General features: G+C 35.8%; 1 protein-coding gene across 1 annotated transcript; it reads right to left on the reverse strand.

The window, feature by feature from the left end:
- Nucleotides 1-2,184: 2,184 nt before the first annotated feature.
- Nucleotides 2,185-17,139, reverse strand: RRH (retinal pigment epithelium-derived rhodopsin homolog). Its single transcript, XM_006212047.4, has 7 exons — nucleotides 16,885-17,139; nucleotides 11,127-11,317; nucleotides 9,367-9,466; nucleotides 8,684-8,837; nucleotides 7,606-7,774; nucleotides 3,774-3,952; nucleotides 2,185-2,317 (listed from the first exon to the last, which is right to left on the reverse strand). The coding sequence occupies exons 1-7, from the start codon at nucleotides 16,988-16,990 to the stop codon at nucleotides 2,203-2,205; spliced, it is 1,014 nt and encodes a 337-aa protein (XP_006212109.1). The 5' UTR covers nucleotides 16,991-17,139; the 3' UTR covers nucleotides 2,185-2,202.
- Nucleotides 17,140-17,700: the final 561 nt, after the last annotated feature.

Consider the following 17,700-nt stretch of genomic DNA (forward strand, 5'->3'; position numbering starts at 1 on the left):
TGGTTTCGCGGTGAGTTCAGAAGTAACATATTTTAAGGGAAATGAACATCAAACACGTGTCAGGAAAATTACCATAGTTGCCCATACCTAGATTTTCAAAGAAATGCCTATTATATCTCTTTCCTATGGATGTAATTGCTACGATACCTTGAAGATACACATAATGTTCAAAATAATTCAATGTCTTAGCAGACGTTAGAAAATGCTGTAGATTATTTGCATGTTATAACATGATAAATTTTACTTTTTGCTTTTTACTGTCATTCATAATATTCAGTTTTATGAAATTTAGCTTTAAAGATAGAAACACATGACAAAATTGATTTAGAGTAATTTATATTGCCACATACTGGCTAGCCCCAACAGCAAACTAAGCAAAGTCTAATACCTAGATGTTTTTAGGCAAGATGCCTCAATCCACCACTGAATTGGCAGCACTAAGACTCTAGTGAGAGTGCATCCTGCATTTCTCCCAGGTCATCTCTGTGCAGTGCAGGTTCATCCCAATACATCTATTTTTTAATGAAGGCCATTATCTCTGTTCAAGAATGTATTTTATTTCAAGCTAGCTGCCCAAGTTACAGGCAATCAAACCCAAAGCTCAACTCTCATGTCAGGCTCTATCTGAAAATAAAAATTAAATTAAATATTTTAAAAACTACCTCCATACACATAGCATAGAGCATCCACAGGAACAGTCAAGGATTAAGTTTATAAATATATAAGGCATTTAATCTTCTTTGGGGGTAGTTCTATTCATCATCTTTAAACCAAAAACTTTTTTCTAAAGAAAATTAATTCTATAAAGAGAAAAATATTATGGGAAATACTACTTAAAACGAATAGGATGCATATAGAAACAACAGAATCAAAACAATTTTCTCAAAATAAAATCCTGTGGATTTTCAGGTTCTGCATAATTCATTTGTTCATCAAATACTTACTGAGCAAATACTTTGTGCAAAGCACTGAACTAAGTCCTAGGGATACAAAGCTACCACATGTGTGACTGAGCCTCTGATTAAAAATAATGATAACTAGAAAACTTGAAACAATTGACCAAATACATAGTTCTATAAGAGCAAGATTGCAATAGTGTAACTTTAGACATGGGAAGAAGCAACAAGCAGGAACCAGTCCCTGGACCATAGCAGACCAGTAAGACAAGCGGACCGTTTGGTTTTGGTTACCATTAACAGAGCCTAGTCCAGTAATAGCTCACAAAGGAGCCTATCAACCAAATTGTCGCCCGACCTGGGAGTAAGCATTCTTAGCACCCTGGGACAAATTGGTCACGAAATGCCTCTCAAACTTTGGTCAAAATTATAATCAAAAGAGAGGGGATTATAAAATAAAGAAAGTTGCCCATTATCGTATTCTAACAAGAATCAAGTCATTACCCACTGCTGTCACTGACCTACAACACACCCCGAAAAGAATCCAGGGTGAAGATCAGAATGAGACACTTTGTGTTCTGGGAAAACAGGCAGAACTGGCCCTCAGACAAGTATTTTCAGGAGAAAATTTTATGAACCCAGTTTCTTGCATGTTTCCATACTTAGAAAAGCACTAAAAGCATTAACTAAGATAACTGTTCCTCGTGTAGCCTTCAACCAAGATGTGTGCTGGATTGCACATCAGTAGTAGCCTCCCTGCTTTCCTCTCCGGAACAGTCCCCAGAGCTTTCTGAAAGACTGTCTCCTGGGTTGTAATCTTCAGGTTGGCTTGAACAAAATTTTCCATCTATTTCTTACATAGATTATTGATTAATTTTTCATTAATAAAATAAAAAAAAGGGAAAAAAAGAACAAACATATAAAAACTCCCACTCTGATTAAACTTAATTCTAGTGCCAAATATGTGGAAATACATATACATAAAAATGGTAACTAAAATGCAGAGTATATAATAGTATGCAGATTATACTGCTATATAAAATATGTATGTGCATTGACTGACATGTGATTCAAAAGTAATAGTGCTTAATATTCATTCAATTATTTTTGTTAAATAGTATGTTGATAATTGCCAATGCACAAACAGAATAACTATAAACTACATTTGAGGAAGTTTTAGTCTATTAGGACAATACTCTATGTCTGCATTTGATAAAAATGGGCTTATATTTAAAATGAAATTAAACCATTGCAAAAAAAAAAAAAGGAAAGAAAATGTTTTGATAATGTGTGCTTTCCTCTTATTTCAGAGTCTTCCAGAAGTCAACGGGTTTTGAGGTACATCCATTGGTAAAATACTTGTCATGGGCATTGCTTGGTGAGTCTGACATTTGAACATGGCAAGCATTGCCCTCCGAAACCTACAATAAAAAAGGGAATATCTGGCATTATCCCATATTGACTTGGAACTTTTGAAGAAGTTTCAAATATGGCTAAGGTGCCACTACTGCCAATTGGCATCTCCAAATAAATTTCTGCCTCCAACTTGAACATCTCCTGTTGAGACCTTTTATAAACGTGTGAAGTATATGGTACAGTTAAAGACCAATTTTGCACCACTGATTATAAACATTGAAGACATTTTAAAAAATATTTTATTTTATTTATTTTTTGAAATCTTTTGGTGGGAGGAGGTAATTAGGTTTAGTTACCTATTTATCTTAATGGAGGGACTGGGGATTGAACCTAGGACCTTGTGCATGCTAAGCATGTGCTCTACCACTGACCTATACCCTCCCCCTAAACGTTGAAGACATTCAATAAACATCAATAATTATGTCTGTTTAGGATGGTGCTTCTAATGTCAATTGCAAGGAGTTATTTATTTGAACTAAGGACATGTATTTCAAGCATTTGTTCTGAGCAAAAGCCTAGTTTAAATTAAGGCTTGAGAATAACTGACCTTTCCAAAAGAATTACCAATAGACTCTGAATTTTAAATGTGTTCTTTATTCTTCTTATGTGGTCTGTTTGCAATTAAAAGTTTTTATGTTTCTGCATGTACCTGTAGCTAAAGCTGCTTTCCCAAACATGTGCATAAATACACAAGTTTAATAGAAGCAGCATGGCATTCCCAGATCAAATTACTTCACCTCTACTGAGACTTTTCTGGTCAAATATTTAAGCACAGTAGATTGGTTCATTCCATCTTTAAAAAGCAACAGGAAATGAAGTAGTCTAAGCTTCACTGAGAAGGCAGGAAAGAAATTCTTGCTGAGAGTCTCCACAAAGGTGGAAGGGGAAGAATCTCGAATATTCTGAATGACTACATACTCCTGAAGCCCTTTATGTTAGCACTGCATTTCTCTCTTGGATTTGAATGATATGTCTTCCTTCTAGTAAATATACAGCTATGCTACCAACTTAGGGAGTCCCACATTGCCTCGCCTTGTCCATTTTCCAGTAATGGAACCACTCTTCTTTGTAAAACCAACTCCACGTGTTTCAAATGGGGTACACATATGAACCAAGCCGAGCTCACCAACAACCTTCCAGGGTCTTTTCTGCCAGAGAGCCCCCTGAGATGAAAGCATCTGGGGATGCTTAGCTGGCAGAACTTGGGTCGTAAGTTACCCGTGATCATCTTGCCTCCACGTGGGAAGAGCCTGTCACAGAACTGGAGCCCTAGACATTTAAGATCCTAAATGCTGCTTTAGTTTCATGAACCAAATAACTTCTACATTAGTTTGAAGTGAGTTTCTGTTATTTACCTCCCTAAAACTTTTAGAACATTATCTGTTGCCTTTTTAACATTCTTTCTGTATATATAATATATATATATTTTTTAAATTGAGAAGCATTTTAGACCTGACTTACTTTTTATTAGCAATCACATAAATACAGGGATTGTAGAAGGTAGAAGATTTTGCAAACAGTGGAGCTATGATGGCCATGGAGGGAGGAATCTTCTTTGGGTCACCAAAGGAAGCCCATAAGCACACGATGGAATAAGGGGACCACGCCAGCAGAAACATGAGTATCATTATCACAGACATCTGTAAAAGAAATCAATATTCGCCAAGCCCAATACCTAAAATATCAAAATAGCTACTATATCTAAAGCTGTGTGAAAAATTATCTAGATTGGAACTTACGTGTATGTCATTGAAGACATAAAGGAAATACTGACTTTTTCCCCTCATTGCACTTTGCTTACGTGCCCAAAGTCATCTATGATAACAAGGACTTGTGAAATGGGTAGAATGTTACACAAATGTAAAGAATGCCCTCTTTCTTTTGGTGAGCTAGGGCAGAATGCAAAAGCTAGCTTTGATGAGAGGCAGATGAACCTACTCCTAGCCCACTTCCAGTAATTGCAGACTAGTGGTATTGTGCTTTTTTTCTCACTGTCATCTGCTAATCTAAAAAATAACTTTCTAAAATCAATCTGGGGAAAAAAAGTCCTATACTGAGTTCAGTGAATTCTAATACAAGCCATTTGAGCTCAATATATAATAAATGATGTATAATACATACAGTGCAGATAGTTTTGTAAATGAGCTCCCTTTGCATTTTGTTTAAATGAAAAATTGTAATTTTACATTGTTGCCTTCTGACTGCCGACTAAAATGATAGAAAAGGTATAAAAAGACACAAATCCATAAAATCTGAGAATCACAGATTAGACAAAAGCTTTCTAAGAATTAAACCAAATAACCATTGGACAAGTGGCACATTCCTTATCAGACATGAATGATTTAAAAACAAATTTAAAAAAAATTTCCCAGGAATGAGGGAAAATCAGAGACAAGCTAATCATTCCTCAGAACTACAGAAGTCTCAGGAATTGGAGTCGACAGCTCTGAATGCGGGGCTACATATGGAATCTAAAACATAAAAATTCATTGAAATCTGCAAAAAGCAGCAATTAGACTTCTGAATCCCCTCCCTATTCAGCCAAGGAACTGCCCCTTCTCCCCTGAAGAACCCCAGAGGGTCAGTAAGAGGGCAAAGCAAGGAAGCTCATGGGCTGGGCTGGGCTGAGAGCTGGAGTGCTGTTCTGAAAAGAGGGGTGCTGCATGCTGCCCCTTCCTGGCACTGAACCATGAGAATGTGGGTGGATATACTTGTACCTCCCACCCAGGAAGGTCAATCTTCTCCTTGTAAACTGACCAGCCCAGAAGAAAATACCCAGATACAGATCATCAGAAATCCCCCCACTCACAAGACATATCCCAGCAAAAGAGCACATCCAGAACTTACAATCAGCTTTTTAGTGCATCAATCTTAAATATGCAGGGACAGTCATTAATGACCAGATAATGAGGAAACATACAAACTGACATGTAGAGACCAAAAGGTTCAGGAACTCAGGGGAAACAAAAAATTTGTGATGAACAGAAGGAAAATAAATATATATACAATATCATCACAGAAATGAGAGATGACACACATGCATTAAACAAGAGGAGGCTATCAAAAAGAAGTATAGTATATAAAATAATGCTCTAATTTGAAGATACATGCACCCCAATGTTCACAGTAGCACAATTTATAATAGCCAAGACATGCAAACAACCTAAATGTCCATCAATGGATGAATGGATAAAGAAGATGTGGTATATATACACAATGGAATATTACTCAGCCATAAAAGGGAATGAAATAATGCCATTTGCAGCAACATGGATGGACCTAGAGATTATCATACTAAGCGAATTAAGTCAGACAGAGAAATACAAATATCATATAATATCACTTATATGTGGAATCATTTTAAAAAGTATACAAATTAACTTACTTACAAAACTGAAATAGTCTCATAGACATAGAAAATAAACTTATGGTTACCAAAGGGGAAAGGGTGCGGAAGGATAAATTAGGAGTTTGGGATTAACATATATAACATAGATAACCAACAAGGTCCTACTGTATAGCACAGGAAACTATATTCAATATCTTGTAATAACCTATGATGGAAAAGTATCTGAAAAAGAATAATTTATATACATATGTATAACTGAATAACTTTGCTGTACACCTGAAACTGTAAATCAACTATCTTTCAATTTAAAAAGAAAAAAAATTTTAAATAAAATAATGCTTTTTATCTCACCTATAAAAGTGAAAGCAGAATTTTTAAAATGCAACAGGAAGGTTGAAATGTATGGTCAGCCAGGCTTTAGGGTGAGGTAAATGAGGCCAATTGTGCGAGTGCAGAGTCATAGCCTATCGTTATGTAATATTTTACATTTTGTTCAATATAGATCTTTTACATAAATTTTGATTTTTTTAAAAAATACTGCATTAACTACTATTTTTCTTTAGTTTTTTGGTGCCTGCTTAAATTTTGCACCCCAGGCTTGAGCCCCAGTCTTCTCAATCCCAGACATGGACATGGTTGAGGAAATCTCTCAGAAAACAGAAACAAAAACAAACAAAACCAGAAACAGAGATAATGTAGGAGAGAATATTTAAGAAAATTAGAAGATAAATCCAGGAGATTAAATACCCAAATAAAAGGAGTTCCAGGAAAAGAGAACAGAAAAAGACAAAATAGGAGGTGAAACTCACCAGAGAAATAATACAAGGAAGCTCCCAGAAGGGAAGATCTGAGTGTCTATGTGGAAAGCACTCACCCAGTACCCAGCACATGGGTGAATAAAGAGCAACACCAAAACACATCAGCATGAAATTTCAGAAAACTAGAGACACAGAGAAAAATCACAAGCTTCTAGAGGGAATGCAGATGACCATCATGCTATCAGCCTTTTCAACAGTGACACCAGAAGCCAGGAGATGATAGAGTAATGCCTTCAAAATTCTTTGAACATCATTTTTATACTTAGAATTCCACACCAAGCAAACAATCAGTCAAATACGATAGAATTAAGACATTTTCAGGGGTGTGAAATCTTAAAAACTTTATTTTCCTACAATTTTCTCAGGACTCTACTCCAGAATGTATTCTACCAAATATGAGGGAGTAAACCAAGAAAAAGGAAGCCATGCAATCCAGAAAACAGGCGATCTGACCAAGGAGACAGTCCCAGCTGGTGGTAAAGGAGATGTGAGGATTCCTGGGTAGTTCTCTTAAAGAACAGCCAATGAGAGCAAGAGATCTGGGGGTCTCAGGAGGCTAGCTCCAAGGAAAGGATAAAGTCAGTCTAGTCCCTGATGCATTTGAAAATACTAAGAGGAGACTGGTGGAGAGTTTAGACGTGAATTAGTGACAGGTACACAGAACAGCCAGCAAACAAAGCTCAGAGGAGGGGAGAGAGAGGGAGGGAAGAAGAGAAAGAAAGAGAAAAGGAATGAATGATTAACTCCAAGGGGAGAAAAGTTATATATAAAAAGAAATATAAATCATAGAGCCCTACAGAGATCTGTAATAAATAAAATCTAGATAATCACAATAATGTAAAGACTCTTCATCTAATCAAACACTAACATTTCACTGACAAGATGAGAAGAAAGGTTGGTGGTATAAGAGAAATTCCCTTTGTCTATCTCCGGAAATCAAGAAATAACAGGAAAAAAAACCCCAAAACATCAGATAAGCACATGATTATGAAACATGATGGCAAACACCAGACAAAAGGGCCAGAGAGTAAGAATCGAGGGTTGGGAAGGTGACTACAGGGGTCGAGGAACCACGTTCGTGGAAAAGCTTGAGCGCAAATATTTTTTAAGGATTTGAATGTCTTACCTTTGTTACGTCTACCTGATCTGACCAATCTCTGTTGAGGTACTCAGTGCAGTTACTAGTTGCACGACATTTAATGGATCGAGTGACATGGTAATAGCAGTAAAACATCACTATCAAGGGCACAATAAAATTGATTGCAACCACCATCATGGTGTAAGAAACAAAAGATCTGAAAATTTAAAAAGGAAATAATTAAATCACTACTCGTTCAATATACTAAATAAATAGAGGAAGGGAAACAGAATAATTATCAGAAATTATACTGGCACTGCCCAGCAGTCATTATATTATTAAATAGCTTAGAAAGTACATTTGACTTTTAGTTCATTTGGACTAGGGGTTGGCAAACTCTAGCCTGTGGGCCAAATCCAGCCTGTGGCCTCTCTTTGTAAAGAAAAGTTTATTGGAACCACATTCATTTACATACTGCCTATGGCTGCTTTCACAGGCAGAGGTGAAGAGCTGCAATGGAGATAGTCTTGCCTGTAAAGCCTAAAATGCTTATTTTTCGACTCTGCACAGAAAAAATTTAAGATTTAGATTTAGTGCGAGAGTTAGAAATTTTTGTATTTGTTTCTCTGAGTCATCTTTCATTTCCTTTAATGAACTAAATTATTCCCCTTTCCCTGGTAAACACGGAAGAGCATCACTAATAAGCAAGCAAATCTTTGCAGTGACAGTGCTTTTGTTGCATAATTCTCGGAAGATGCTTTATCACCAGATCATCTAGTGATCTGGGCTTTCTGCACACTGTCTAGCTCCACTAACACTCTTTTTACCCCTCAGGTTCTACCTCTAAGGTGCAGACATCAGAAGGATGCTCTGCACCCCCTTCTCTGCAAGAAGGGAGAGAGGAAGGAACAGAGCAGGGGGACAAGGGGAGCTGGATGACCTTTCCTTGCCAACAAGCGTAATTTACTTTTCTCAACTCATCTTTGGCTAGAATCACATCGTCTGTACCAAGGAAGCCATTTGCCACATTCTGCATAAGAAACAATTGATCTGAGTTTTAATTTGAAATGGTGAGAAATGTCTACATTAGAAACATTTGATTAAAAAGTGTAAACATGTCTCTTACACATCATTTTGCCGCCAGTTTATGGTGCAGGTGGCCCCAGTAGGATCTGGGGCGTAACCAGCCCACCCAATGATAGGCACTGAAGCCCAAAAGAGGCCATTGATCCAGGCCCCCAGAATCATGCTGATGTAAGTGTTTGTGGTCATTCTTCTTCCTATAAACAAACATGGAATTTTAGAGTCATTTCCCAATGATGAGATTCATATCTTCATTTTGTTTTAACTGATGATTCAAAGTTGTTATCAAGTAGATTCTTTGCAGAGCACTCTAATTCACACAAAGCCTATCTACATGAACTCACATTCTGGAAAAAAAAAAAAAAAGACCTTTAAGCTGAAACCTGAATTTATAAAAAAGATCAGCCAGAGGACTGGCCAGGAGAAGAACTTTCCAGGCCTAGGGAAATAGCATCTACAAACACCCCAAAGTGAGAGGATCCTAGACCATGCTGGAAAGGCAGCCAGGGGCCCGGTCATGTGGGGCCTTGGAGGCTGTGTCATAAAATTTAAATTTTATTCTAGGTTTAATAGGAATCATTGAAACTTCTAATCAAGGATTATCAGAGACTGACCATGGCTGTAAGCCATCACATTTACATTTAAAGTGAATGTGTGTTGAGTGGTACCTGGACAAGAAATGGGTTCACTAAGAAAACTAAGGGAAAGCTAACAGAAGTGCTGTACCTGCATCAGGACGGCAAATGGTCAGGTATCGATCCATGGCCACAACAGTGAGCAATCCAATACTTGCCATTCCAAAAAAGATATTCAAGCCAGCATAAATCTGAAAATCAAAATTGGAAAGAATCCACCATTCTGCACACCCTCCCAAAAGAAATTTACATCCCATTGCTAGAATATATTTAAAATACACTGAATTTTTTTTTTACTGATTTAAAAATACAACATCTATTGTTAAATGTTAAGTTGTTCAATAAAGGGATTTATAAAAAATATTTTGGGACTTCACTAATCAAACTTCTTAGAAAATATCAAGACTTAAAGTAAAACTTCTATACATACTCTATAAGAGTGCAAAAACAAGCCATAAATTAGGTGCAGTACATATCCAACAAAAGACTAGGTTTCACAAGATAGACAATTCAACAGGGGGAAAAGACAAACAGAAAAACAGGCTATTCATACAAGAGGAAATCTGAGTGTTTATGATATAAGATGTACAACCACATTAAATATTCAAAACATGCAAATTATAAGATACTATTTTACTACAGATTTAAAAGTCTGACAATCCCAAGCACTGGCGATAATGTAGAGTAACACAGGTTCTCATAATTGGCATAATTATTTTGGAGAGCAATTTGGTCATATTTGATAAAGGTCAAGATGAACATTATCTACAAACCAAACCATCCCTCTCCTAGTAATGTACCTAAGGAAACTCTCACATATTGCAGAAAGAGACATACATAAGAACATTTATTGAAACCTTATTTGTGATTTAAAAAATGGGAACAATGATCAATATTAGGAAAATGAATAAATACATGTATATGTTCATAAAATGGAATATCGTGTAGCAGTTAAAATGAGTGACTTACAGCTATATGCATCAACATGCATATACTTCAAAACATAAGATTGGATAATAGAAGAAAATAGCATAATGCAAACAATATGATATTATTTATACAAAATTCAAAACATTCAGACAGTGTCAAGTTTATGAACATATAATATGTAGTAAGATGGAAAAACATTCATGAGAGAGAAAGGAGTAAGATTGTGGATGGTATGCAACAGACTTCAACAGTATCTGTAAAATTTTATACTATTAAAAAAAAAGCAATCTGAAGCACATATTGCAAAACGTTAGATTTGACAAAACTGGTTGGTGCACACATGGGCATTCATTATTTTCTCGTTCTCTCATCTTACCCTCTATATATAGCTTAAAATGGCAAGCTGTTAAAAAAAAAAAGGCCAAGTCATTAATGCAACTTAACATTAATTTATTTTCTTGTCAGTAAAACTCATGGATATATTTAATAGGAATTCTCATGGAGAAACTTCCATAGGAAAAAGTCAGCAATTCGTAGTTTAACTACATTACTTATACATTATGATATAGTCATTAAATATTATTTCAAATGAAAGCAGCGTTATTTCTTTTTGAATTTGCAACACACAAGTTTTTATTTGAATATGCATATGTTCACTTTTCTTCTCTAGGTGAGTGCTAATTTTTTGTTAGTTTAGTCTTTTTCCTTTGGATTGGGGAAATTTTGAAACTATTATGGCTAGTGATTTCATTTCTCTTGTTAAAGAATGTATTTCCGAGTCACCCCGGAAATTTTCAGAGGACACCGTATCTGTTATCCTACGTGATCTTATTTGATTGAAACTCTTGGAATTTTTTGAAGACACAAATTACATCTTTTTAATCTACTTTATTTTGCTTTGATTCTTAAGATCCCCAATACCTGACATCCTGCATATCCAAATTTCCAACTTCCATACAGATCTGAAGCAGCAGACATGGGATAGCCAATGCTACTGACCCCTATATCAGTAACAGCCAGGTTAATGATAATTGCATTTGTGGGTGTCCGAAGCTCCTTGTACTTAACGAAGATGCCCAAAACTATTATGTTGCTGAGAATACTTATCACACCTGAGAATACAAACAAACAAACAAAAATCACACACTTTGTTAATTTGAACTTGTAAAAGTATTTTTTCACAAATATTTAAGCTCCTTCAAAAACACAGCAAATCCATTTTGGTTTACTTATTTGAAGAGCTCCAGCTGTTTGTAAAACTAGTTGTAATATCTTCACAGTTCTTTTGTGAAATAGAAATATAAAAATTAAAACACAAAGAATCTGCCAGTTGCAGATCACTCTGTCCTTGAAATTCCTCCTCTGCATTTCATAATACTACCACTGCTGATTTTTAGACATTTTTAGGATGTATGTATGATCATACAATCGCCTTTGGCAGCTTAATTCCCTCCTCCTCCTTCCTGATGCCTGAGGCTCTTCTTTCTCTATAGTTTTTCAAGTCTCAGTTGTCCTAACAGCTCTCTGTCACTTTCTAGCCCTGATCCATGCTCCTATCCCACATCCCTTTTCATACAACTTATTACCATTAAACGTTTATTGAGCATCTATGATATGTAAGATCATACGATGTTCTAAACTTGAAACTCAACATGTTCAAATCTGAATTCTTCATCTCACACACACACATACACACACTCCTCTATAGAAGAATGCACACTGCAAGGTTTGGTCCAGAGAGGAAGTCAAAGCTGGCTTTCAAGTCCACTGAGAAGCCTCACAGGTGATATCACCCTAGTCAAGTCTTCACAACCTGGGATCTGATTCTTAGCCCTGCGGGTCCAGAAACTGAATGTTGTCTGTGCCCTAGAAGTGGCTGGATTCAAGTAGACTGATGACTGAACTTCTTAATCTGAATGCCAGTGTATTAATTTACAAAAAGAAATTGCTGAGTGGACTGGATGTGCCTGACTAATTAACCCCTATATACAAAAAAGGATGCATATGCTTCCCATAAACCAGATGTGGGCCATACTAGGTCCTAATGCTGGGGATGGGGGATGAATAGATTTGAGCTGAGAGAGGCTAGAGTCATTACCAGATTCCTATGGGCTAAAGGAGCGGTAAGCAACAAAAGGAACAGAGTTGTGTTCACCAGCATGAAGAGAACTCTGGTGGAGCAGCCCCCAACTATTGCCGGAGAGAGGGAAGGTTTCCAAGCACTGACACACAAAGGTGTCAGCTAAGGAAGAACTTCTATTCTATATCTTGGCACTTTGGTCAAAACTTCGGTTTAGCATCTTATTAACCTAATCTTCCAGATTTCTGTTCTTTCCTCCTGTGCTGCTGGCAGAATATGCTCGCTGCAACATAAAATTAACCAAAGCTCTTTCCCTCAAAACCTCCAATACTCCCCAATGTCTGGGGGATAAAAGTCCACATGTCCCAGCTTGATATTCCAATCTGTTTTCACCCTAAGCAAATTTCCACACTTGTCAAACAAGCCCTCCACTCTAGTGATTTATCAAATACACCAGGTTTGTGGTAAATTTCAACTTCTATTTTCTCCTGCTTAGAACACCCTACTCCTTTCTTCTACTTATCCAAATGCTACCCATCTTCAAAATTCTGTTCAAGCCCAATTCTACCCCAAAGGCTTGTCCTACCACAGTGATCTCTCTTCTCTAAATCCTCAAAGTACTTGTTTTTATACACTTTATCTTACATGATGCTATATTACTTAACTCTTACATATTCCTAGTCTTCTCATGTAGCTTTCAGGCTTCTAATAACTTCCATGTTGAGTATGTGACATATAATAAATTTATTTAATAAACAGACAACAACTAAAATTCATGTTGCTTAGTATCTATTATTCTTACAAGCATAATCTGGCACAATGACAGCAAATTTGATGATTCTTTGGCTCAATTTTTTGCATCTAATATTGTAGCTCCAAAAAGCTTAATGAATTAAAGAATCTTTCTGGGCTAGCTATAAATTTGATGATTTTAAAAATTCAAGTAAAAACACAGTGCAGTAAATTGTTGCCTACCAAGGATGCAACCAGAATAAAGTAACTGTACTTTGGGGAGGTCTTAGATATAATAAGGGGAACAAGATAAACAATTTAGCCCTTTTCTCTATTTGCTCTGCAACTGTCTCAAGCACTCTGCTTTATTTTCTAGCTGTAGGTGTTTCCTAATGAGTAAACCAGAGATCATTTATAGTTAGGTCTAAATTCAGTTAATTCCCCCTTGGCTTCTGTGGATTTCCTCCAATCTCTTTGGCAGATCCTTCATTAATCTACTTTCTGGCCTTTTTTCTTCATCTCTACCTTATTAAATACATGCATTGCCCTAGACAAGCTTCTGCCCTAGACCTCCTTCTTTTCACATTCAACATACACTGAGTGACTTCATACATATCCAAAGTTATATTCTGATACTTTCCAGATCAATCTCATGAAATTTAAACCCATGTGTCCAGCTTTCTATGTAACTTCTCTCCAAATGAACTCAGAGATTTTCTCTTCTGCCCCAAATCTGTTCTTCCCCAAGTGTTTTCCCATCTCGGTGAATAGCTTTACCATCTAACCAGCAACCCAGGAAAGAAACCTAGTTGTCACCTTTGATGCTCCTTCACTTCTTCCCTAGTCTCCACATCCAGCCATCAATTCTAACGTCTAGCTCTTCAACGTGTCTACTTCTTTCTGTCTCCATTGTCACTGTTTCCTCCTCAGGAGCCTTCTTAATCACACAGTAGCCTCCTACATGGTCTCCTAGCTACGACTACAGCACATTTCTAAAATGCAAATTGGATCATGTCATTCAGTGACCCCTATTGCCTTTACAGCTTAGGTTGTTTATTATCTGGTATGGAGTTATCCTCCCAGCCTAATCTCTCTTACCCTTCATTCTACAATTCATCCACAATAAATCTATTTCAGATCCTTAACTCACCATGCCCTCTTGGACCCTGGCCTTAACTAAAGAAACAGAGTTTGGATGGTAGAAGTTTGTAAGAGCTAAAATCTAAGAGAAATATTAAATTAAAAATTAAATTTAAAATGAAAAATCTAAAAAGGCTCTCCGTAAAAGTAATAAATGAAATGAATGCTTTGACTAAACTCTTTATCTCATAGTTTTGGTTTTGATTTGGAGATTTAAGTGAGCTTTGTTATATGGGGGCAGGGGGCTAAGGGGCCAAAAGTACAATAAATGTTTAAATAAAAACATGAAGAGGTTAGATGTGCTCCCTTCAGTTCATCTACTAAAAACACAAATACATACTCATGGTATTGATAAAATTGACACTTGTGGATATATGTGAGGGCTCCAGAACCAAAATATCTAAGTTCAAATCCTGGTGTAGCTACTTAGTAGATGTGCATGTTGGGCAACTTATTTAAGCTCTTCATCTGTATAAACAGGGAAAACAAAACTAATTCACTAACTGAATTAGTATAAAGGTGAATTATTCCATGCGTGTAAATATTTAGAACAGTGCTTGGTATATACCAAGTATTCAAATAATAACATTAGTAGTAGCAGCAGCAGCAGTGGTGGTCTTGGTCGTAGTCGTAGTAGTAGTTGTTGTTACAGTAAGACCACAATGACTATTATAGGACTAAGAACAAGAGAGAATGTTTTCTTAACAGGAAATCTTTTTGTAACCAGATCAAAAGAGATCGCTTTTCTTGGTCCTCTACCACAAACTAACAAAAATTAACTAAATCAAAAGTTTGTATACAAAATATTCCTATGTAATTGTGACATGGAGATTACCTCTTTAAGTACCTATTTTTTCCTTTTTGTTGCAACAACAACAAAAAACAATCAAAAGAAAACAGAATTTGTCTAGTGCTGGTATTATCATACACAGGTATTCAACTGAAAAAGTTAGCATGTAACTGGAAGAAACCTAAACGTCCATCAACAGAGGACTAGATAAAGATGTGGTATATACATACAATAGAATACTACTCAGCCATAAAATAGAATGAAATAATACCATTTGCAGCAACAGGGATAGAACTAGAGATTATCATACTAAGTAAGTCAGAAAAAGACAAGTATTATATGATATCATTCATATGTGCAATCTAAAATATGATGCAGAAGAACTTATTTACAAAACAGAAATGGATTCACAGACATAGAAAACAAACTTACGGTTACCAAAGGGGAAAAGGGGTAGAGGAGGGATAAATTAGAAGTTTGGGATTAGCAGATACACACTGCTACATATAAAATAGATAATAAACAAGGTCCTACTGTACAGAACAGGGAACTGTATTCAATATCCTGTAACAAACCATAATGGAAAATAATATGAAAATATATACACATATATTTTATATATATATATAATATATATATACACACAATACTGAATCTCTTTGCTGTACAACAAAAACTAACACACTGTAAATCAACTATACTTCAATTTTTTTAAAAAGTTTGCATGTCATTAAAATTTACAAAAATTAACTGAGGAACCGTAATTTCTAGCACAGACAATACTCTAACTGTGAATTACGGGAAAACTAAGCAATTATTTAAAAAAAAACTGGGTACAGTAGGATCTGTTATACTTTTACTCTACTTTTGAACATATTTGAAAATTTTCATAACTCAATACAAAAATAATAATAAACCCAATATAAGAGTTGCTTCTAAAACTCATTATTGAGCATAAAGTTGAAAATGAAGTGTCTGCTCAGCATAAAATTAAGATAAAATTAAGACTACAATTCAACCTATACATAAAAAAGATAATCAGAGAACTTCCACTCTCATTTTCCCCATCCCTTTTCTTCAGCAAACAGCCTTTTTCTTAATCCAATATATGCATCATTGAATGTGTGTAGGTGGGAGGAAAGAAACAAATATTTACCCAACATCCACTATATATATCATTTAGGTATATTTGTGCATTATTTTACTTTTCACAACAATTGTGACAGGTAGCTTATTCTTATTCTCATTTTACAGATATGAAAATGGAAAAATAAAAAGATGAAGGAACTGGCTCACTGGTGCAAAGATACTAAAAGATTAAATACAAAGCTCAGGAGTTTTCCAATACAGCACTTGAAAATGAGCTGAATTTTCAAACCTTGTCCTGACAATACACTCGGCTCTCTCTTTTTACAACTTTAATTTCCTTTCCAGGATCTTTCAATCTTAACTAGATTCTACCACCAAGGACAAAACCACAGAAAGTATGTGTGAGAACATGAAATGCCATAAAAATACATTTTTGCCATGGAGCACACTCTTCCCCAGTAAAAATTTGACAATGTAATAACCAAATATATGATCATAAAAATTATTCATTTTATATAAAACATTTCTCAGCCCCACTTCACTGCTGTTTATCAAAATTCAAAATAACTTGTGACATTAACCACCATTAACAATTCTTTCATCTATCCTCTCACCTACATTCCCTTATTCGATCATTATAGCTGGGAAATAGAGCAAGTATTATCCTTACTCATCACATGAACCCCAGCTCAAAAAAAGGTAAGTGACTTGTCCAGTTTGGCCAACAATATAGAACTTGAAACATTATCTCTGAACCCATGCTTTTTCTACTAGCTTATGCTGAAAACCTCTGCTTTTCTTCACTCATTAGAAAGCAAAATGACTATTAATGGAGTAAACATCCATACCTGCTGTAATCAAGTAAGCTGCAACAATATTGTGTTCAGCCTGTGAAAAGACCGAGCCATATTCATTTTTAGAGTCTGAACTGTTGCCTAAATTATTCCTTAGCATTTCGGAGGGAAGATATTGAGAGAACCTTCATAATGAGCCTTCAGTGTCTATGAAATGTTTTAAAAGCCACTGAGGGAAGAATTTTCAGAACCAATCATTTCCACTTAAAGACCTCAAAGAAGGGCCTTTTAATAGAGGCCCTCCCTTAACAAATTTAATTGGGCTAAAGAGGAAAGGATTTTAATTCCCAGGACAAGGGAAAAGCTTATTAGCAAAATGAAGAGAAATACCAAGCACCACATATTTTAACTAGTTTGGGAATCAGCCTTATATCTAAGGAGCTTTTCAAGTGCACACATCCCATTTAAACAATAAACAAACTCAGAAAATCAGTGCAGGACCTGATTTAACTGATTTCTGCTGGAAATCAGTTCTGATATTAAGAGCCAGCCTTAGCCCTCCAAAACTATTCAGATTAAGGTCACTGTTTTCTGTTGACCCTTTCAAGTTTTCTATTTCAGTTCCTCCTGTTTTTTTCCATAACAATTTAAATTAGAGATAAGTAAAGAAGTTAATCCCCCCATCCTTCCAAATCTCACTTCCCTAAACGCTATAATATTGTCTGGTGTACATTCTTTATGCTTTAGTTTGCTTATACAACATATATTCATATAACAGAGGTTTCCTCTACTTTCTTTTCACTTCTATTCTTTTCAAAAATGAGGAGATATGTATACATAAAATTATTCTGTAATTTGTTCTACCCTAAA

This window comes from Vicugna pacos, chromosome 2 (genome assembly GCF_048564905.1).
Source record: "Vicugna pacos chromosome 2, VicPac4, whole genome shotgun sequence".
Classification (NCBI taxonomy): domain Eukaryota; kingdom Metazoa; phylum Chordata; class Mammalia; order Artiodactyla; family Camelidae; genus Vicugna; species Vicugna pacos.

Excerpts from the sequence above, each read along its gene's own strand:
- RRH (XM_006212047.4), bottom strand. The coding sequence starts at position 16,990 with ATGCTAAGGAATAATTTAGGCAACAGTTCAGACTCTAAAAATGAATAT. Across the intron at positions 8,838-9,366 it reads CATTTGCCGTCCTGATGCAG|GAAGAAGAATGACCACAAAC; the intron begins GTACAGCACTTC and ends GTTTGTTTATAG. Across the intron at positions 2,318-3,773 it reads TATGTGATTGCTAATAAAAA|GTTTCGGAGGGCAATGCTTG; the intron begins GTAAGTCAGGTC and ends TTTTTATTGTAG.